Source organism: Trichosurus vulpecula, chromosome 6, assembly GCF_011100635.1.
Source record: "Trichosurus vulpecula isolate mTriVul1 chromosome 6, mTriVul1.pri, whole genome shotgun sequence".
Taxonomy (NCBI): domain Eukaryota; kingdom Metazoa; phylum Chordata; class Mammalia; order Diprotodontia; family Phalangeridae; genus Trichosurus; species Trichosurus vulpecula.
In genome coordinates this window covers 202,316,555-202,341,056 of record NC_050578.1, presented here as the reverse complement: position 1 = coordinate 202,341,056, position 24,502 = coordinate 202,316,555, and the positions used below count along the sequence as shown (strand labels likewise).

At 38.4% G+C, this 24,502-nt stretch overlaps 1 protein-coding gene across 1 annotated transcript in view; it reads right to left on the bottom strand.

The window, feature by feature from the left end:
- The window catches only part of EVC (EvC ciliary complex subunit 1), a 142,536-nt gene that overhangs the window by 13,574 nt on the left and 104,460 nt on the right, over positions 1-24,502 (bottom strand). The window contains exons 14-17 of the mRNA XM_036762296.1: positions 23,652-23,862; positions 13,237-13,443; positions 10,652-10,796; positions 5,505-5,616 (exon numbers count right to left, since the gene is read on the bottom strand). Coding sequence (XP_036618191.1) covers positions 5,505-5,616; positions 10,652-10,796; positions 13,237-13,443; positions 23,652-23,862 — 675 coding nt within the window. The remainder of the gene's footprint in view (positions 1-5,504; positions 5,617-10,651; positions 10,797-13,236; positions 13,444-23,651; positions 23,863-24,502) is intronic.

Here is a 24,502-nt window from a genome sequence, read left to right as displayed (position 1 = left end):
AGTGTCCATGGACCGGCTCATAGGCAGGACACATGGCTTTGATGCTTAGTCATGGATTCTATTGTCCCTACTTTAGCGATCAGCTGAAATTTTGGTCCAGGCACCACTATACACTTTTGGAGACAACAGAAACCTCTACCCTAGGACTGGCCCAATGAGCGAATACAGTCTTGATCACCTCCAGCTTTGGACTCAGCCAAAATTCTGGCTTGGGGTACCCTTGTACTCTCTTAAAAATAATTAGAACCAAAAAATAATACTAATTGGAACCCTAAGAACAGCAGCTGTGGGACTCAACACATCCTGAATAGGATCTCAGTTGCAGGCACTAGACTCTTGACTTCTTTTGTTGACTCAACTTGACTCTGATGTTGGATTTTGCTGTCCTTCATGCTATCATATGCTTCTGCTCCAAGATGCCACTGATGACGATAGGAAAAGGGGAAAGAGTCTCCCTTCTTCCCTTTTACTCCTGCTATCTAAGAGGTGCTGAGGAAAAGGTGAGGAGTGAGTTCCCTGTAGAACCTGATTCTTTCTTCATAGGAAGGTTTGCTTCTTGACTGATTCTGAAGCTCCAGCTTGGCAGAAGTTGGTTCTTTGGTTTTAAATCCCTAAATTATTAGTTTCTTCTCCTCACCCAAGTAAGTGACTTCATGGAGAAAAGGGCAATTGGGCAAATCCATTGTCTTTGCCAATCAGCAGATGAATATCCTTAATTTTTTATACTCAATAGTGCACTTTATAAAGTATAAATGGGCCATTCGAAGTCTTAAAGGGAAGTCCTTCCACCTCACTGTTTCTCTATTACCTGCAGTTTCCATATTGAAATTTCATCAAGTTAATTTATGAACTCAAATGAGCAGGGTCTCCTATTCAACTCCTTCATATGAAAGCAATAGTCATCAAAACTATCTGATGCTGATTAAAAGATAGAAAAGTAGATCAGTGGAAAAGCCTAGATGCAAAAAATAGAAGCAACCGAAAACAGCTCAATGTTCAGTAATTCTAAGAACATAAATTATTCAAAGACTTCATTTTTTATTAAAAAAACTTTTATCAAAACTGGAAATCAATTTGATAGAAAGTAGATTTAGAGGTGGAACTGGGAACTGATTCAACCATTCTGGAGAGCAATTTGGAACTATGCCCAAAGGAATATAAAGATTTGCATACCCTTTGATCCAGCAATACTACTACTAGTCTTGGATCCCAAAGGGATTTTTTTTTAAAAAAAGGAAAATAACCTATTTCTACAAAAATATTTATAGCAGATTTTTGTAATAGCAAAGAATTAGAAATTGCAGAGATGTGTACCAACTTGGGAATGGCTGAGCAAGTGGTATATGATAGTAATGAAATACCGTTATGCTGTAAGAATGATGAGGATGATTTCAGAAAAAGCTAGAAAGACTTACACCAACTGAGGCAAAGTAAAGTGAGCAGAACCAGTGCACACAGTAATAGCAATATTGCATGTGAATTGTGAATGACTTAGCTATTCTCAGCAATACAATGATCCAAGACAATGCCAAAGGACTCACGATGAAAAATGTTATTTATGTCCAGAGAAAGAACTGATGGGGTCTGAATGCAGATTGAGGCATACTATTTTTACTTTACATTTTTATGTTTTACTTTTGGTCTGTGTTTTCTTTCACAAGATGACCAATATGGAAATGTCTTGCATGACAGCACATATATAACATATATCAAACTGCTTACAGTCTCTGGGAGGGAGAGGAAAGAGCGGAAGGGAGAAAATTTGGAATTCAAAATTAAAAATAAAGAATGTTGAAAACTGTTTTTAAAAGTAATTGGAGGGGACAGTTAGGTGGCTCAGTGAGTAGAGCACCGGCCTTGGAGTCAGGAGGATCTGAGGTCAAATGTGGCATCGGACACTTGACACACCTACTAGCTGTGTGACCTTGGACAAGTCACTTAATGCCAATTGTCCTGCCCTCCCCTCTAAAAAAAGTAATTGGAGGAGGGATAGGAAACAAGAGATATGCACAAATATAAAAACAAAGATCAGGAGTAGAGTATGTTTGGAAAAGTATATGTCTATATATGTGTATATATATATATGTGTGTATGTGTGTGTGTGTGTATGTATATATTCATAGCTATAGAGAAAGATATCTAAACTTTATTGTAGTCTTTAGGGGTGGGGTGAGGGGAGGGAAAAAAGAACAAAGTAAAAAAGTGCACAACAGAGAACAAAAGAAAACTCACAAGGAAGCAAAGATGGACAATTCTCAACACAACATGTATTATTTTCGATATAGGTGTTCTTGAAATGAAATTCTATTATTATATATTTTGAATCCTCTCTTATATTCTACTATGCACACAACATGCTTTTTTTCTTTCTTACTTTGTATTTAAGTCTTAATATTTAGGTGTATGATATGCTTTGTTCCTTTTCTCTATTCTGTACTTGTGTTCTGGTCCTTGAGTCTAAAATACAATAAAATTAAAAAAAAATAAAAGTAATTGCAAAAATATTATTAAAAAAGAAACTGGGTTAGAGAAACATCTTCTACCACATACCACAATAATCTCAAAATTGATGGCTGAACTGATTATACAAAAGGTCATTAGAAGTCACTCCATAAAAATCTTAGAAGAGAATGAGATTAAGTACCTTTCATAGCTGTGGTTTGAGGGAAAATTATTAACCAAAGAAGAAACAGAGGAGTTGATAAAATATAAAATAGACAATTTGACTACGTAAATGAAACCACCACCACCACCACCAATAATGATGATGCTGACAATGATAACTAAGATTTATATAGCACATTCTATGTGCCAGGCACTGTGTTAAGTACTTTATAAATATCTCACTTTATCTTCACAACAACCCTAGGAGGATCTCATTTTACAGATGAGAAAACTGAGGCAGAGATTAAGAGACTTGCCCAAGATGGCATGGCTAATAAGTGTCAGAGGCCAGATTTAAATTCAGTTCTTCAGTACTCTATCCACTGTGCCACCCAACTACCTACACAGAATTAAAAAGTTTTTGCAAAAATAAAGTCAGTGGTGATAGAAGAGATCTAGTAGAGTGCGAATGAAATTTACATCAAATATCACCATGAACTAGCACCAATAGAGAACATCAAGGATTATTGTGAAATAGAAACTGGTTGAAGAAATGAGCATGTATTTTCCAAAAGATTTTCCGACTATAAATGGCCACATGAAAACATGCTCCAAACCCATAATAGAGATAAGTAGCCTTAGTGCTCAACACAGTGGCTTTCAGTAAATGCTTGTTGATTGAGATGCAAATTAAAACAATTCTGAGCCTTCACCTCCCCCTATCCAAGGGGGAAAGGTAAAAGAAAGTGAAAAGTAAGTTTTGAAAAGGATTTGGGAAGACAGGAACACTGATGTAGCATTGGTCGAATTACAAAGCGGTTAGGCCGTTCTTTGGAAATATACACAAAAAATGTCTGAGCTGTTCATACTCTTTTCCCAAGTATTCCCATTACTAGGCTTTCACACTAAAGAAGTAAAAGACAGAATCAAAGGTCTAATATGTACCAAAATATTTATAGCAGCATGCTGTGTGATAGTTGAAACTAGAAACAAAGTGGGTACCTACTGATTTGGGGAAATGGCTGAATTGTAATTTTGCAGTAAAAATGAAAAACAAAGAATTTAGAGAAATGTGGAAGATTACTGTGCACTGATTCCAAGCAAGATAAACAGAACCAAGGCCACATTATAAATAATGATTGCAACAATGTAAAATTTAAAAAAATCACTAAAATGAAGGTGAAACTCTAAATAATAGCGAAACTAGTGAAAGTCCCAAGTAATAGATAATGAAACCTATTCTCTTCCCTCATGCTAGAGAGGTCAGGGAATATTAGGACAAAATATCATATACATTGTGAGGCAGTCTTTGGGATATTTTGGGTTTTTATTCAATCTGGAACATAGGGATATGGATAAGTATGGGTATGTAAAGACAAAAAGCATTAATAAAACATACTGTAAGATAAAAACTCAAAAAATGTTAGACAGAACTTATGGCCACAGTATCTAGGACTGACATTCTGCAACCTCAGTCATCTATCTATTTAATGAAAGAAGAGAGATGTATTACTCATCTCTTTTTCCAGAGAAGACTGGTCATTGTAATCACACAGCATATGACTTTGCTTCAGTGTCCGTTTTATTTACACTGTAATAATCATCAATTTTCCAAGTCCTCAGAGTTTCTCTATCACCAATGACACATGGTCCAAGAAGATAGCAGACTGCTTGATTGTTATGATCAGGTCCATAAACAGCTACTCAATACTTCTCAATAGTGAGTCACCAACCACCCATTTCTGCTTCCTGCAATGGTTACTGGATGTGGATCCTGTGGATACATTTATCATGCCATCATCTATCTAAGATATTGTACTTTCCATTCTATGTCAACCACAGAATCGTAGGATGTCACAGCTGGATAGGATCTTAGGACATAGAATATCAGAATTAGAATGCTACACATAGGATAAAGAATTTCAAAACTGGCAAGGACTTTAGAGGATAAGATATATTTTATAATAGCATTATACAACTAATAATTAAAATTTATGTAGCATTTTAAGGTGTACATAGAAAGTCAAAGCAGGCCAAACATGGAATTGTAGTGCTGGGAAGAACTTTAGGACACAGGATACACAATAGTAAGCCTCCAAATAATTTTAATTCAGAAAATATGAAAATCCAGAATTAGGAAGGACCTTACACACTATTGATTTCAGATGAAAAAAAGGAACAAAAAATTGAAAGATAGAAAGGGGAAGTGGCTTATCCCAAGGTCTCACATCTAGTATGTGGCAGAGATGGGATTAGGTCCTAGTTCTTACTTTCCAGCAAGAAGGATAAAGGAGATGGTACAGGAAGGGGACTGGTAAAGGGTGGTTAGTGGCTGCCTTGGAGAGGAAGCACTGAAGTAAACCCTATGAAGGAGGATATCAGTGCTTGTGAAAATGTTTCATTCACCCCTGCTGGTCCTATCTTCACAAAAATGTGAAACCCAAGGTGAACCTTAAAGGAAAATGAGCAATTGGAAAGGTGAGGCCAGCTAGGTATGGGAGCCACTCTATGCAGAAGCACAGAGGTGAGCAATGGACTGTGTAGTTGGAGGAACAGCCAATAGTCAGATTTGATGGGAATACAGAGTGAGTGAAACAGAGTAAAGTGAAACAAGATGGGAAAGGTGGAGGGGGTACTTAAGAGAAAATGGCTTTATTCAATCAATTACAAGATACTTAGAAGATGACAGTAATTTGCTTACATAAAATGGAACGGATTCTATTGTGCCTGCCCTATCCAATGTTGCTATATTTGGTTGCTTTTGTTGGTGGACAGGGACCATAACCAGTCCTGTGCTATGAATGGCATTTAGCACATTTGGGCCAGCTGTAAGCATTTATTAAGAAAACCATCAAGACCACTAATAGGACTGCTAATGGTGAGAAACTGCAGACACTCACCTTTGATGGATAGTGCTGTGTACATCAGAGGCGAGGCTTGACGTCTTTCTACTTGGTGACTGGTCACTCACTTCTGTTTTCTTCTGAAGCTTGTAATTGTCCATCCTTTCAGCTGCAAAGAACAGTACTTCCATTAAACCATCAGTTCCAAATTACTCTCTTCCAAACTTTGTGACAACTGAAATTTATATTTTTTCATAGCAAAGTAGTCACACATTTCCCTTGAGATCTTACTAATTTGACTAGGAAAAAAATCTTTCAAAAATAAATTTTACTTGAAATCTTCTTAGGATTTTCATCAATTCTAGTTTAGTGAGAACAAGTTTGCCATATGAAAAAGAGCCTTAGACTGGAAGTCTGTAGACATGGGTTGTAATGTTGGCTTTGTTCTTAGGAGCTGTGAGACCTTGGTCAAGTCACTTAACAATAACAATAGTAATTTTGGTTTACTCATTTGTAAAATGAGACAGTTATACTAGTTTATCTTTAAGGATCCTTTTTCAGCTCTACATCTATGATCCCACTACTTAAATTATAATAATCACTCATTACATTTCTCTGAAAAGCAGTGGTCTTGTCAAGTTCCAGTGCATGCTCTGACATTGGCTGTATGACCCTAGACAAGCCATTTAAATTCTCACTGCCACAGGCAACATTCTTAGATTGACAGCTGCTGATCTATTTTTGTGTAGGGAGTTTCTTTATCTGGACCTCCCTACACAGATGAAATCACAAGTTCTTTATACACTTTTTACTTGAAGAATCTATTATTCTTTGCAGAGATAAGAGGCTATGGATATGGACCATAACATACTCCTTCTCTCCAGATGAAAGATTATAAACTGTTGCTAGGCCCAAAGCTGAGGCCTAGTCTATACATGAAATTTCTTTAATACTGAATGTCAGAATTGGATGGGACCATAACTACACAGAGCACAGAATGTGAGGGCTAGAAGAGACTTTAGATTATAGAAGAAGATGTAATTAGGCCCATTTGGTGAAAGTTATAGATTTTGGCTTAATATAAGCAATAACCTAACAGCACTATCCAGAAGTGCAATGGTCTACCTAAGGGAGTAGCTATTTTCTCATCATTAGAGGTTTTCAATTAGGGACTGGATGACAACTTGTTGGAGATCTTGTAGAGGGAATTCCTATTTGGGTACCAGTTAGACTAGATGCCCTCTGAATTTCTATGAAAAGGTCAAGGCTGAAAGAAACAGAACAAAGAATGAACAATCTTAGATATAGACATGGTCTCAGGGATCATTTCCTCTAACACCCTCATTTTATAGATGAAATAAGACCTGAAGAGAGGAAGGAAGCACCATGTTGAAGGTCATACACATCAAAAAACAGGGATGAAAACTCATGTGTCTTGACTCTTAGTTTAGTATTTCTAACTACCTGAATGAACAATTTTAAACAGTTATTCATATCTCTTAAGTATATAAGATATTCACAAAGGATACTCCTTTTTTCTTTAATTAACAGTAATAATAATAATAATAATAATGATAGTAATAACAAATAACTGACATTTACATAGTGTTTACTATGTGCCAGGCGCTGTGCTAAATGCTTTACATTTATCAGCTCATTTAATTCTCACAATTTAGGAGGTAGGTGTTATTATTATCCCTGTTTTGAAGATGAGGACACTGAAGATGGCGGCTGGTAAGCAGGAAATAGTCTGAGCTCCGTACCGAGTCCCTCCAAAAACTTATAAAAAATGGCTCTGACCCAATTCTAGAACGGCAGAACCCACAAAACAGCAGAAGGAACCAGGGCTCCAGCCCAGGACAGCCTGGATGGTCTCTGGGTGAGGTCTATTCCACATGGAGCTGGGAGCTGGGAGCTGGGAGCTGGGAGCTGGGAACGGAGAGGAGAAGAGCCCAGCCTGAGCGGTGTGGAACAACCAAACTTGGAGTCGGGCAGATGGGGCCCCTAGCGCCCTGAATATGTGAGCTGCGGCAGTTACCAGACCCCTCGACCCACAAACACCAAAGACTGCTGAGAAGGTTAGTTGGAAAAGCTGCAGGAGTGGAAGGAGTTCGCGGTTCTGCTTCCAGCCCCGGGGGCAGCGGAGGTGGGGCATCTACGGCTGTTGCTGCTTCCGGCTCCAGGCCCACCTGGTGGGAGGAATTAAGTGGCGGATCAGAGCAGGGGTGCACAGCCTGCCGAAGATCTAAGCCCAGTTCGGATTGGGGGTTCTTGGGGAAGGAGCAGTGCTGGTGTGGCAGAGCTGGCACCTCCCCCCCAAACGTGGAACATAGAACTCTGTAATCTACAAGCAGTCATACCCCACTGAAAAACTCAAAGGTCAAGTTAGCTGGCTGGGAATATGGCCAGGCAGCGAAAATGCACCGAGATTCAGTCTCAGACTTTGCATTCTTTCTTTGCTGACAAAGAAGACCAAAACATACAGACAGAAGAAATTAATAAAGTCAAAGAGCCTACAACAGAAACCTCCAAGAAAAACATGAACTGGTCCCAGGCCATGGAAGAGCTCAAAAAGGATTTGGAAAAGCAAGTTAGAGAAGTAGAGGAAAAATTGGGAAGAGAAATGAGAAGGATGCGAGAAAACCATGAAAAACAAGTCAATGACTTGCTAAAGGAGACCCAAAAAAATACTGAAAAATACACTGAAGAAAACAACACCCTAAAAAACAGACTAACTCAAATGGCAAAAGAGCTCCAAAAAGCCAATGAGGAGAAGAATGCCCTGAAAGGCAGAATTAGCCAAATGGAAAAGAAGGTCCAAAAGACCACTGAAGAAAATACTACTTTAAAAATTAGATTGGAGCAAGTGGAAGCTAGTGACTTTATGAGAAATCAAGATATTATAAAACATAACCAAAGGAATGAAAAAATGGAAGACAATGTGAAATATCTCCTTGGAAAAACCACTGACCTGGAAAATAGATCCAGGAGAGATAATTTAAAAATTATTGGACTACCTGAAAGCCATGATCAAAAAAAGAGCCTAGATACCATCTTTCAGGAAATTATCAAGGAGACCTGCCCTGATATTCTAGAGCCACAGGGCAAAATAGAAATTGAAAGAATCCATCGATTGCCTCCTCAAATAGATCCCCAAAAGAAATCTCCCAGGAATATTGTCGCCAAATTCGAGAGCTCCCAGATCAAGGAGAAAATACTGCAAGCAGCCAGAAAGAAACAATTTGAGTATTGTGGAAACCCAATCAGAATAACCCAAGATCTGGCAGCTTCTACATTAAGAGATCGAAGGGCTTGGAATACGATATTCCGGAGGTCAATGGAGCTAGGATTAAAAACTAGAATCACCTACCCAGCAAAACTGAGTATCATGTTCCAAGGCAAAATATGGATTTTCAATAAAATAGAGGACTTTCAAGCTTTCCCAGTGAAAAGACCAGAACTGAATAGAAAATTTGACTTTCAAACACAAGAATCAAGAGAAGCATGAAAAGGTAATCAAAAAAAAGAACAAGAAAAAGAAATTGCAAGGAACTTACTAAAGGTGAACTGTTTTGTGGACATAACTACATGGAAAGATGACGAGTATGATTCATGAGACCTCAGTATTAGGGTAGCTGAAAAGAATATGCATACGTATATGTTTATGTATATATATGGGTGAATGTGTATGTATGTATATATCTATGTGTGTATATGTATATATATAGAGGGGGGGAGGGAGAGGGAGAGAGAGAGAGAGAGAGAGAGCGGACACAGGATGAGTTGGGGATGAAGGGAAGATATCTAAAAGAAATAAAATCAAATTAAGGGATGAGAGAGGAACATACTGAGAGAGGGAGATAAGGAGAGATAGAACGGGGTTGATTATCTCACATAAAGGAGGCAAGAGGAAGCAGTTCTGTGGGAGGAGGGGAGAGGGCGGATGAGGGGGGAATGAGTGAACATTGCTCTCATCAGATTTGGCCTAAGGAGGGAATACCATACATACCCAATGGGGAATCTTACCCCACAGGAAAGAAGAGGGAAGAAGATAAAAATAAATGGGGGGGATGATGGAGGGGAGGGCTGATGGGAGTGGAGGTAGTCAAAAACAAACACTTTCGAAAGGGGACAGGGTCAAGGGAGAAAATTCAATAAAGGGTGATGGGTTGGGAAGGAGCAAAATATAGTTAGTCTTTCACAACATGAGTATTATGGAAGGGTTATACATAATGATACACATGTGGCCTATGTTGAATTGCTTGACTTCTTAGGGAGGGTGGTTGGGAAGGGAAGAGGGGAGAGAATTTGGAACTCAAAGTTTTAAAAACAGATGTTCAAAAACAAACAAAAATGTTTTTGCATGCAACTAGAAAATAAGATACACAGACAATGGGGTGTAGAAATTTATCTTGCCCTGCAGGAGGGGAGGGGAGGGGGTGACGGAGGGGAGTGCCGGCTGGGGAACAGGGCAACCAGAGTGTACGCCATCTTGGAGTGAGGGGGAAGGTGGAAATGGGGAGAGGATTTGTGGTTCAGGCTCTTGTGAGAATCAATGCTGGGGGCTAAATATGTTAAATAAATTAAAAAAATGTTTCATACAAAAAAAAAAAAGATGAGGACACTGAGGCAAATGAGTCACTTGTCCAGGGTCACATAGATAGTTAAATGTCCAAGGCTGGATTTGAACTCAGTTTTTCTAACTCTAGGCTAGACCCTCTATCCAACATGCCATCTAACCAATTCAAATAATTAGCTAGAGGTAGTTGGTTGTACGGTGGATAGAGTTCTGGACCTGGAGTCAGAAATATCTGAGTTCGAATCCAGCCCCAGACACCACCTATATGACTATGGACAAGTCATTTAATCTCTCTGCCTCATTTTCCCTACCTGGAAAATGAGGACAATAATAGCACCTACCTTACATGGTTGTTGTGAGGATCAAATGAAATAATATTTGTAAAAAGTGCTTGACATAGTGCTTGGGACATAGTAGCTACTTAATAAATGCCTATTCCTTCCTTTCCTTCATCACTAGTCCGTTTAATTTGGGAAATCATTAATGTGTAGATAGTTTGCTATTATTCAATGTATTTCTAAACAGAAATCATTTAAACATAAAAATCATTTATTCTCCAGAGTGAAATCAACAACGGTTAGTTCTCCAAAAAAAAAAAAGAACCAGTCCATAGAGGGCAGGGTACCCTGTAATGCCTTGAGCTGCTGGAGTTTTCTCTCTTCATGACCCTGCATGATCTTCCCAATTTGTTGGTAGTAACTGTGGACGAGCCTGTTAACACTGTTGCTGGTCACATACACGCTTTCTACAGCTGCTTCTATCAGTGTCCCCTGTGCCAAAAAGAAGGAGGAAGGATGTGATTTTAGAAGAGAATCATGATGTGGTCTCTTTCCACCTCCATGCTGTTGCTCATGGTGATCCTTATGTCTGAAACTAGGGTGGGGGCGATATGAATATAGCGAAGATTATAGATAGGATGATCTTTTGGGGGGAGAGTGGATAAAAGTTGACAGTTTATTAGACGTGGGGAGGAGTTAGGGAAAGAGTCAAGGATGATGGGATGATTTTTTTATAGAAGAAAAGAAAGGAAAAAGCACTATTGAAACACTTACAATGATGCCCAGAAAAGAGCAGATAGAAGTTAAGAAAGAAACATAGACAAGCTAAATAGCTTCTAAAAACATGTTGAATTTATTAAATGCTTTTTAAAAAGAGCTGCAGATGATAGAAATTTGCATTTCCACATAATTCTATTTTTCCACTGTGTTACAGAAATGTTGATGGGGGGAATATTTCTATTGAGAATTTTCTAAAAACTTAAAAACAGAGTCATCGATGACTCCCAGACTGTGAACTCCTGTGTGCTGAGCACTGTGCTAAATAGAGGAAGAATGGTGAAAAAACATTTTGAGAAAACAAGGCTTATATCAATATGAGCTTTACATGCTAACAGCAAGAATCAATCATAATAATTGCTCACTTATATGATACTTTAAGGTTTGGAAAATGCTTTACAAATATCTTCTTCTAACGTGACAACAACCCTGGGAGATAGGCATCATTATTACCCCTATTTTTTGGAGGGGGGAAGGCAGGGCAATTGGGGTTAAGTGACTTGCCCAAGGTCACACAGCTAGTAAGTGTGTGTCAAGTGTCTGAGGCTAGACTTGAACTCAGGTCCTCCTGACTCCAGGGCCGGTGCTCTACTCACTGTGCCACCTAGCTGCCCCAGCCCCATTTTATAGATGAGGAAACTGAAGTAAATGGCAATTAAGTGACTTGTTTAGAGTCACACAGCTAGTAAGTATCGGTGGCAGCATTTGAACTCAGATCTTCATGACTTCAAGTCCCACAATCTAACCACTGAATCACCTATCTGCCTCCCAATATTAATGCCAACATGGCTAAGTAGAATCTACAATATTACATGATAATATTTGTCAGAGGTGTATGATATAGGGCCATTTGTGTGAGGTCTGAAGGGGAAGGCCCTTTCCAACTATGTGACATTTCATCAGAGTGAGAACTTGAGAAGATCTCCCTTCTCTGTAACTCCCTGCCACCATAGTTGGCCATCTATATGTTGGCTACAGTGCAAGTAGGTGTAACTGTTAGTTTGGATGATAGCCAAAGAATAAGCAAGCACTGTCATAGGGAGAAAAAGCATCAGCCTTCTTCCTCTTGCTTTCAAAGCCATCAGGGGCACATTTTGAAAGCTTAAAGCTCTCTGGAGGAGGCTGCAAAATAGAATGGCCAGATGCAAGCACTTAAAATCCCAAGACTTGGGTGTGAAACTGCATTACCTTAAGCAAATCACCTAAACTCCCTGGCAGTATTAATAACTCACATCTACATAGGGAAGTAAAGATGAGAAAGCATTTTTCTTAATATGAGAGGAAAAGTACTACATATATTATCATTCTCATCTGACAGATGATGAAATTATTGCTTAGGAAGGGAAAGTGATTGGCCCTATGCTACACATCTGAGTGGGAAAATGGAACCAGGTCTTTTAACTCCAAGTCCAGTGTTCTTTCCCCAATAGCATGCTGGCTCTCTAAGCCTCACTCTCCTTGTCTATCAAATGGATATAATGATCCTGCATATTTCAAAGGGTTATTATGAGGATTAAACAAGGCAATGCACATAAAGTGTTTTTCAAGCTACAAAGTGTTGTAAAAATGTGTATTATTATTTTTTAGTCAAGGATCAGTATGATTTCCTCCTTAAGTCATTGTTTGGGCACTACTTTTGAATTCTGTGATCATGAAAATCTCCCTAGGTCTTTCTACTTTAAAAACATTTTATTGATATCTTTTATCTTTACATCAAGTCATTTCAACACCCTCTCTCCCCAGTTCACCTTTCTTTGTGATAAAAAAGCACAAATATTTGAGTGATTGCATCTGACCATGTATATATCAGTTTGTTCTAGTAATCTAATATCTCTCTATTGTGAGGGAAAGGCATGTTTCATTATCTGCTCTCTGGTACCTTCATTGTTTTTCAATTACCCAGAGTTTAAACTTCTTTTTCATTTATATCATTGTAGTCTTAGGCATATTGGTTTCTTGGTTCTACTTATTTCATTAGGCATCATTTAATATAAATCTTCTCATGTTTCTCAGACTCCTCAAAGTTACTGTTTCTTACTGCACAACAAAATTCCATTACTTTCATAATTCATAGTTTTCCATCTACCTCTTCTGTTTCCCTCTCCCCAATTTTTGTTATGACAAATTTATCAAGCAGTTCCAGAGTCTCTCTTACCTTAAAGTCATCTCTGTCTTTGGCTCGGCTCTTGGCCATATCACACCGAGCATGTTCAAGCAAGGCCTCTCCAATCACCTGCTGCATGTGTTGGTGCAGAAATTGTATACATTCTTGTACTTCCACAATGAACTGCTGATGGAATTCTAATCGTGTCTGTTGAGTTTCCTCCTTTACTTTCCTTTCTTCTTCCAGGATACGAGACTCCTACAGAGGGAATGAAAAGGAAAGGGATGCTAAGTTTCCCTCAGTTGGACTGAGAAAGCCCTCTAGCAATTTAATTTTTCTTTTAAAAAATGGTTTTCTTTTTGAAAAGGTAAAATTGAAAAAAAAACTGGGTCTCAGTATCCCAAAGAGATCATAAAAAAGGGAAAAGGACCCACATGTACAAAAATATTTATAGAAGCCCTTTTTGTGGTGGCAAGATATTGGAAATTGAGGGGATGCCCATCAACTGGGGAATGGCTGAACAAGTTGTGGTATGTGAATGTAATGGAAGATTATTGTGGTATAAGAAATGATGAGCAGGGGGACCTCAGAAAAACCTGGAAAGACTTACATAAACAGATGCTGAGTGAAGTGAGCAGAAACAGGAGAACATTGTACACAGCGAGAGCAACATTGTGTGATGATCAACTATGATAGATTAGCTCTTCTCAGCAATATAATTATCCAAGACAATTCCAAAAGACTTATGATGGAAAATGCTCTCTGTATCCAGAAAAAGAACTAATGTGTGGCTGCTAGGTGGCGCAGTGAGTACAGCACTGGCCCTGGAGTCAGGAGGACCTGAGCTCAAATCCAGCCTCAGACACTTGACATACTTACTTATAGCTGCGTGACCGTGGGCAAATCACTTAACCCCAATTGCCCTGCCTTCCTCCCACAAAAAGAAAAAAAAACAAAACGAAAAAGAACTAATGGAGACTGAGTGCAGACCAAAGCATATTATTTTCACTTTTACTGTTTCCTTGTATGTGTGTGTTTTTTTTCCTTTTTTCTGTTTCTTCTTTCACAACATGACTAATGTAGAAATATGTTTAACATGACTGCACATGTATAACCTAAAACAGATCGTTTGCTGTCTTGGGGAGGGGAAAGTGGAGGGAGGGAGAAAAATTTGGAACTCAAAATCTTATAAAAAATGAATGTTGTAAACTATCTTTACATGTAATTAGAAAAAATAAAATACTATTTACATCAACAAAGAAAAACAAGACTGGGTCTCCCCATTTCATCCAGACTTGGCATACTCATGGGTCTGGTTCCTCTGATGATAACCATAGGAGCTTTGACCTGCTTTGTTTCCAACCTGGAACAGTTTACCACTCTTCAGGCAACCTGTTCCTCAAGGGGTTCACCACATTAATGCCAAACTTAGTATAGACATCCAATAGGCAGAAGCCTAACGCAGCTCAGAGCTCCTGAGTTCAAGAGACAGCCATCCTCAGACTCCTGGGTAGAAGGGAGTATAGGAGTGTGCCTGAGATGTTAAGAGATAACTACAAATTTCAAGGTTCACCTCAAGTCCCATGACCTTCATGAAAGCACTCCAGACAAAATGATTTCTCCTATTTATGATTGTCCAGAGAGAGCAACCAGCTTCTCTTTCACATAATTTAGGACTTATAGACTTCCAGTGGTGTAAAGAATCTAAGACTCTCAGAGCTGCTAGGGGTCTTAGACCACAAAACATAAAGAATATCAAATGTTAGAGCTGGCAAGAATTTTAGAGCATAGGATTCCAGAATCAAAAGTGACCTTAGAACACAAAATGTAGAATGCTAGGGCTGAAAGAGTACTCAGAAGCCACCTAGTCTAATCTACTCTTTTTACTAGGAAGGAAGGCTCCCCAAAGACAGAAGGCCATACCACATCTGTTCTCCATGCTCGCAATTGGATGCTTATTTTACAATAGTATCCTTGAATTCTGATTATATACTGCTTTGGATTTCAAAACTTTGCTCTAATGTATTCATTGTTTCAACTATATAAGCCTCGTCTCCCTACTAGGCTGTAAGCTCAGGGTCAGAGATGTGTCTTATATATTTGTTTTCTTCTCTAAAGGAACTGATACAACTTTGGGCTCCCTAAGTATTAGGGAAGTACAATTTAAATTGAATTTTTTCCAAACCATTGAAAAAAGAAATTGTCTAATGAGTGATCTCAAAGGACTGTTTATCATAGTTTAATTCAATCATTTGTCACTGTGGACCAGTCCCTTTCTGTTTCTAGGTCTCAGTTTCCATATATATGGGGTGTATATACATACATATATATACATATATATGTGTGTGTGTATACATATATATGTATATATACATGTATATATACATGTATATGTATATATACATGTATATATATACATATATACACACACACCATATATACACACATATATGTATGTGTGTGTATGTACGTGTGTGTGTGTGTGTGTGTGTGTGTATACATATATATATATATATACAGAGAGAGAGAGAGAGAGAGAGAGAGAGAGAGAGAGAGAGAGCACACATTTGGAAGAGATGTGCCTCTGAGGTCCATTCCAACTCTGGGATGCTGTGATTTGATGATGAAATGCTATCTGAGATTGCTTTCAGATTTAATAGTCTCTGACTCTTAGATGATTCATTCTGTGAAGGTGCTGTCTTACGGCAGCAGCTGATGATTCTGTCTCATATTGACCAGATTGACACACAGGGAAGAGAGGCCAGCTGACCAAGCATTCTCTCCTGTCAGCACCTTAGATTACTAATTGAGAAACCTCACGAGTACAATGGATGAATTCAAAGTATTCCTGACCTTTGGTGATGCTGAAGACCTTGTTAAGGACACTGTGCTACTAATGATGCCAAAGAAGTTGGTTTGAATCAGGATGAGCAGACTACTAGGATTTGGGACCAGAGGGAAGTCAGAGAAGGACATTGACATTGACACTGACAATAGGCATAGAGGATGGCCTTCTATTAACAAATAGGAATGAGAAGCTATAGTTGATACTAGAAAATCTACCGTAGTGAAATATGGGTTTTTCGTCCTAGATTTACGTGAAGAATTGATAAGTTTTTTGTACCTGTTACAAATATCATCTTCTACCTTTGGCAAATCAAATTTAAACCATCAGACCTCAGCATTTAATCCATGCAAGATAAATCAATTAATTAAGGAAATCAAAAAGAGCATATAAAGTGAGTAAAAAGGGTGGTGAGATCTATTGCTGCATCCTTTGGAGGTGGTAGTCACAAGAAAAGCCACCGGATTTAAAGAATCTAGATGATAGCATGAAAAATAATAATAACATGAATAATTCATTTTTCAAAGTGCTCCCCTTAGAATAACGTTGGGAAGGCAGCAGTGCCACATCCTCATCTCCCCATCTTACAGAGATCAAAACTAAGTTTGGAGACTTGCCTGGGTCATATTGGTTAGTAAGTGGCATAGTCAGGACCCAGATCTAAGTCTTCACCTCAAGGATTAGAGCACTGAATATTAAATCAAAATGAAAAGAGCTTGGTTCTGAGCTTTGATCTGTCATCTCTCGTATACTTCTCACTACTTTTTCACAAAGATATTGCTGAAAGCTACATTTTAAGGTCTCAAGTCATTCAATTTTGGTAAAATCTCAGTTATTTGGCCAAGCTTTCTGAAGATAATTTTGGTTTGTTTTTGTTTTTCTTTTCAGTCTCCAAGTAATATGAGGCTAGATTAGATGATCTATTATTCCATAAAGTCTCTTCTAGTTCCAACATTCCATATTTGCAGATCCCTTCCAGCCTAAAAATCCATATGATTTTTAAGGGGCTTTCCAACTCTAACATTTTAAGCTGTGATCTAAGGTCTGAGCCTTTCCAGCTCTACCACTCTTTGTTCTATGTTCTAAAGCCCTTCAGAGCTCTACCATTCTCTGTTCTAAAGGCTTTTAATAAGATCTAGATTTCGAGCCAGAAGAACCTGGAAGTCATGGAGTTCAACCCCCTCATTCGATAGATGAAGAAATCTGAAGACAGATTGGAATTCAAGTCTTTTACTGAGTCTTTAATTACAGTAGTTTATAGAAATAAAGCCTCCATTTCTACTAGTGCTCATAGCAGAGGCAAATTTGTGAAAACTCTACCTCCAACTGCCAATCATGAAAATGACCTGTCTCCCAACTCAGAACAGGCATCCACACGGAAAAACTGAGACGGATGCTGTGTTTTGGTCAGTGAGATCCACCATGGTTACTAAAACTTCAAATTAACAATGTTCATCTTAGGTATGTAACATTCACTCTTTGTTTTAGGGCTTAAAGAAATATAGGCACAAGAATGAAAAGCACTCCTGGAGTAAAAGAGTCCCCTTAAGGTAGGGTTGGTAATCAGGGTCCATAACATACTGCGGAATCCTCTGATCACAGGCACTAAGGTGTAGGGTGAAGAAATGAGAAAAAACACAAAATTAAAGCTATCTTCCCACTGTGCAACACTTTCATTTAGATGAATAAACCTGTCTCTCACAGAGAAGAGAAAAAATGCCACACAATAGGATAAAGTGTAGTCTTCAGTATGTTATTTCCTATAGAAAAAAAGCATGAAGAAGGCTAATTGTCCAAAGGATCACAGGCAACCTGCAGCCCAAGGGAATTCACCCAAACACTGACTTTTTTTTACCTTTCTTTATTTATAATTTAGGCAGATGTTTTCCAACTTGACACCTATGGAAACTTTATTCATCAGTTTTCTGCCATTATAAAAGACACATGTCAGCCCTGCATAGTCAAATGCGGGTTTGCCACAGACTTTTTCTAAACCAAAACTGACACCTTAGCCTAATCAAAAGGCACATCATTTTTCTCTTGCCACTAAATAGCAGACCCTCTGAAACTGTCCTGGGCTGCCATTCAACAGGCTGCTTTGGAAACAATCTCAAAAGGAAAAATCCTATTTGGACCTCTGCTCTAGGCTTCCACTGTCTCTTTTCAGCCTGCTCAGAGGATGGGACGGCACGGTCTACATGACAAGAAAAATCTGATTTCTATTTTTCTAACTGAAGTAAAACCCAAACAAACAAAAAAATGACCTCCCAAGACCGATGAGTTCCTTTGTAGTCAGACTTCATCTCTTCCTATATGGCAATTTGACAAATTTCCTGGCCTTCATTCATAGCTAAATCAAGAATAAAAGGCATCCCTTTAAAACAAGAGTTCCTCAGCAGGGCCCATGGCTCCCTAAGGGATCTATGCATAGATTTCAAGGAATCCATGAACTCGGGTGGGAAAAAAAAATTACATCTTGATTTTCACTAACTTCTAATTATTATTTAGCATTTCCTTCCATTATAAACCTAGGAAGCAAAGGGGTCCCTAGGCTTCCCCAGATTGACAAAGGGGTCCATCACACACACACACACACAGACATAGAGACACACATACACACACACACACACACACACACACACACACACACACACATGGTTTAAGAATATTTGTCCTAAGAGGCATAAAAGGCCAATCTATCAATCGAGCATTTGTTATGCTCCAACTATATACCTTACATAAAGCCATATACAGCTAAGTTCTGGGGATACATAGATGAAAATGAAACAATGTCAATATATCAGTCCACATATTCTACGCTAATAGAACGAAAGCAATTTGAGGGAAACAATTATTCCATTTTTGTCTTTGTATCAAAGGCATCCTCAGGGCCTAGGACAGTGACTGAGAAGTAGCGGGTAATTAGTGAAGGTAATTAGTGAATACTTTTTGATTGAGAAAGTGATTATTACACTAAATTCTGCTCTTGCCATTATTATAAGAATTGGCATAAATGTTGGCAAAACACATCATCATCATAATTATATAGCTCTTCAAGATTTACAGAGTCCTTGACATACACTAATTTGATCTTCACAACAACCCTAAGAGATAAATATTATTATCCCCATTTTATAGTTGAGGAAACTGAGGCAAACAGAAGTTAAGTGACTTGCCCAGGGTCAAAAAGCTAGTGTCTGGCTGGATTTGAACTCAAGTCTTGACTTCAAGCCCAGCGCTCTGCCTACTGTTTGACCTAGCTGAGTAAGTAGATAGTGTAGATATTATAATTTCTACTTTACCAATGAATAAACTGAGGCTCAGATTAGGTTAATAACAACAATAATAATAACTATTAATATTTATATAGTACTTTAAGGTTTCTGAAGCACTGTGCATGTTATCTGATTTAATCCTTACAAGAATCCTGTGAGGTAGGTACTATTATTATCCCCATTTTATAGATGAGAAAACTGAATCACAGAGAGGTTAAGTAACTTGCTCAGGATCACATGGTTATTAAGGCAGAATTTGAACTCAGATCTTTCTGTCCAATAGTTCAGTAATAACTCCAACACTCTTCCCCACTTCATCAATTAGCTGTTCCATAAGTTGGCTAATGTGATCTTTGCGTCCACTCCTTCTGACTTCATTATTTCTTCTCAGCATCCCACATACTTTTACTTTAATTCACTTTAATTTGGTTATTGACTCTGCTCTTCACTTACCCATCCGATCTGATTGTCCTTTCCCATTTCCCCCATCTTCACTGCACTCAGATTTCTTGGGAATAACGCAGAGTAGAGAAAATGGCTTTCTTGACGGTCCCCCATAACTCCAACTGCCTTTGTCCTTCTCCACAGAATTCAGATCTAACAGTTCTCCAAGGATCCCACCCAATCATGATTCCAGATGAATGCTTCATCTCCTCCATGCCCTATGGCCATGATCTGATGTCTACCTCAAAGCAATATAACAATTAAATTCCCCTAACATTTATTAAGCATATGTGTAAAACATATCAAAGGTGCTGGGGATGTGACGAATTCATTTCTGCTTCATTCCTAAGTTCTAAATTTAGAGTGATTAAACAGAACATAGCATCACAGAATTTCAAGTACAAGGCACCTTAGTGTACAGATGAGGAAACTGAGACCCACTGAAGTTAAGTGACTTGTTCAAGGTCAACAATAAGTAAGCAGTGAGGTAGGATTTGATCACAGAAACCCTGAGTACAAATTGAAGGCTCTTTCACCACCTAGAGAATCTATCATCATCACTTGAGCTGTAATTAAAGATGCTGGAATACAAATATGCACACTTTAAGGAGGGCAGTTGGGTGGTGCAGTAGATAGAGTGCTGGGCCTATAGTCAAGACTCATCTTTCTGAGTTCAATTTTGGCCTCAGACATTTACTAACTGTGTGATCCTGGGCAAGTCACTTAACCCTCTTTGCCTCATCTCTCAAATCAGCTGCAGAAGGAAATGGCAAACCATTCTAATATCTTTGCCAATAAAACCCCAAATGGGGTCACGGAGAGTCAGGCATGACTGAAAATGACTGAACAACAATAACATTTTAAGGAAGCTATAAAATCTGGGCCACACTTTTTATCCAATACTTGAAATCATAGACCAAGAAGGAGAAAGCTCCTTTAGGAATTCCCAGCTAACAATGTCCTTTTTTGTTCCTGTTTCTTGTTTTGTTTTGTTTTAACAATGAATTACCCTGCATCTTAAGATAGATATGCATTGGTCTCAAAGACAAGTTGACTATCTGGGGAGATTAAATCAAGGAGGGAGATAATATAATACACACACACACACACAGAGACACACACACTCACACACACCTCACTTTTGCTAAATAGAAATGCTCCCTAAGGATAAACAAACAAACAGTGAGCAAGGACCCTACTCACAGAAACTTAACTTAAGTCAATGATAGCAACAGCCTAGGCTAGCATAGATGGTTCATCAAATCCAAAAAGCTGCCCTCCTTTGTTGATATTAGTTTATATAAAGTTCCCCAAAAGAAATTTAGCCTAATGCCATTCCAAGAACCCATGACTAAGGGATATGTATGTGCTTAAAATCATTAATGTTGTGAAGCTTAATGGGCCTCTTAAAGCCTAAGGCTTCAACAAGACAATTAACTAAAATATCCTGTACTGGATTAGGAATAGAAACTGAGGCCTGTGATTTCATCAGTACGGGGTATTCCTAGGTCAGGACACTCCTTCTATTAATGCTGGTGGTCACCTTCTCTACAACTTAGAGCAAGGGTTCTTAACCTGAGGTCCATGAACTTTAAAATATATATATATATATATATATATATATATATATATATATATATATGTACATATATATATATATGTATGTATGTATATATCTCAGTAGCACAATTTGATTTCCTTTGTACTCCTGAGTAATTTATTTTATGAATTTGAAAAACATTATTCCGAGAAGGGGTCCTTGGGTTCCACCAGACTTCTCAATGCACAAAATTAGAGAATCCTTGTGTTACGTTTGCTAATGCAATGAGAGATTACGTGACTTGCCTAGGGTCACTCAGCCAACAGATCTCAGACACAGGACTTGAACCTAGGTCTTCCTGGCTTTGAGACCTGTCCATTATTTTTTCTACACTGCCTTAAATTAGATTAATCCAATCAAAACCACGTGAAATCAGGTCAAGTCTATTTATTAAGTGAATACTGTTTGCCAGGGATTGTGATAAGCTAAGGATACAAAGAAATGAAAAAAAAAGTGGTCTTTGTTCTCAAGGAGGACACAACGTGAAACATTTTAGAGGATGACTCCTTTACAAATTGTTTTCCTTTTCAAAACCTGAAGCTCTTTTGTGCTTTGGGTGAGAAAATGAAAAATGAACGACCATCAGACAAGTCTTCATAAACAAGATGCTCAGACAACATAAAGGAGGTACTCTCAAAAATCCCTTTTATCAATAACACCCTATGAGTCTAAGTTTACTTATAATCCATCAACAGATATTTCTCAGGGATCAGCTGGGTGCCCAGCACTGTGCTATCTGCTCTGTGGCAGACACAGAAAGGTGAGACTTAGTTACCCGCTGTCAAGCATTGTTTCAGATGCATGCCATCTTGCTATGAGAAATGAGATTAATAGACTTCATATTATTGGTTGAGAGGGATCATAATGCAAAAGAAAGGACATTTGACATGGGATCAGAAGAACTAGGTTTGAAAATCTTTTCTGCCACTTTAATAGCTCAAATATGCCCCCCTTCTCTACTCTGATGCTGCCACCACAATAGTGCAAGCCCTCATCAACTCACACCTGGACTACTGCAATAGTTTGCTGGTGGGTCTGCCTGCCTCACATCTCTTCTTCTCTAACACATTCTTCATCCCAGAACCAAAGTTATTTTCCTAAAGCACAGGAGACCATGTAACCCCCATACTCAATAAACTCTTGTGTCTCCCTGTTAACTTCCAAGATCAAATGCAAAATCCTCTGTTTGGCAATCAAAGCCCTTCATAACCTAGCCCTGCTCTCAACCCCCACCTTTCTAATCTTCTTATAGCGAACTCTTTACCAGGTACTCTTTGATTCAGTAACACTGACTACTTGGCTGTTGCTCAGAAAAGATGCTCCATCTCTCGGCTCTGGGCCTTTTCTCTGGCTGTCCCCTATGCCTGGATTTTTCTCCCTCTTCACTCTGGATTGCCTCAACTAAAGTATCATTTTTTTATAATAAGCCTTTCCTAATCCTTTTTAATTCTAATGTCTTTTCTCATTAATTATTTCCTATTTATCCTGTTTATAGCTTGTTTGTACATGTCCATTTCCTTGTTTTCTACCCCAATAGATGATAAACTCCTTGTGAGCGGGGACTGTCTTTTGTCTCTCTTTGTATCCCTATCACTTAGCACAGTGTCTGACATACAGTAGACATAATAAATACTTACTGACTGATTAATAGCTGTGTGATGCTAGTCAGGTCACTTAAACTTCTCATGTTTCAGTTTTTTCATCTGCCAACATGGGAATAACAATGTTTAAACTATCTAACTCACAGGGCTGTTCTGAGGCTCAAATACGATACTTTTTGCAAAGTCCTTTCCAACTATAAGGCTCTCTAGAACCATTTGGTTCTCAACGTGTGGTCTGGGCATCCTAGGGAGACTCCAAGATCCTTTTAGGGCATCTAAATATCAAAACTCTTATCACAATGATATTGGGTTTTTTCATGTTTTTAAGATTTTTTTCAATATAGTGTATATCAATATTATACATATACACACACATATATAATTTCAAAATGTGGCATATATAATTATATATAGACCACATAAACAAAAGCTCTTTAGGAGGTTTCAATAATTTTTAATAAAGTAAAGGAGTATTGAGACCAAAATAAATATTGACAACCACGGTCTTATAGGATGAGGTCATTAGACCATGATCTCTGAGGATCCTTCCAATGTTAACATCCTGTTTAGTCTAAGATCCCTTCTAGCATGAACAATCCATGTTCTCTGTTGTAAGGTACCTTCCAACTCTAACATCCCATCAGTGCATTGGCTGATTCTAAGGTATAATGATGGAGAAACAAAAGGAAAGAGGAGATTACCATTGCTTTAAGCAGTTGCCACTGGTGCTCATCCTGACATTGAGAAGAGCTCTTTTCTAGGATATACTGTTCTTTTAGCTCCTGAAGGAGACTCTTCTTTCTGGACATCCTCATCTGAGTCATTGTGGCTGCAGCAATATTCCGGAGGGAGAGTCTTCTGAGAACTGAGCTCAGCATGAGCTGGTGTTTCTGTAATATGTGTCTTCTTGACCTGTGGGAGGCACTGCAGTTTTAATAACCATTTCCACATTCAGCATCTTCAAACACAGATACACACAGACACACACAGATACACAAAAGCATGATCATATACAATCACAATAGCCTGGCTGAGTTTCAAATGAAAGAATACACTTTTGGATGAGATGTCAGAAGCATGCAACAGTCAATTCTAAACAGCAGTAAACCTATACTTCTAAAAACATGACTGCTTAATAATATGCACACTAAAGTGTAGCATGAGGAGAGGTGTGATGGTGTTTTGTTGTTCAGTAGTTTCAGTTATATCTGACTCTTTGTGACCTCATTTGGAGTTTTCTTGGCAAAGATGGCTAGTTAAAACATGCTACCTTGATCAAATCATTCCCTTTCTCTGGACTTTAGATTCCTCATTCCTTCCTAGCTCTAAATTTCTACTATTTGTATCTGTATCTTATCTTCCTCACTTGATTATAAATTAAATGAAAGTTGGGAGTATACCTCATCCATCTTTGTATCTCCCCCAGCGACTGACACCATTCTCTGTCTACAGAGGGTGCTTAATAATTGCCCATTAATTCCATTTTAGGACTTTGGGGGAAGGCATGATTCTGAGCTTTTCTTTTAAGTTCATCTCTTGAGTCTTCGGTACA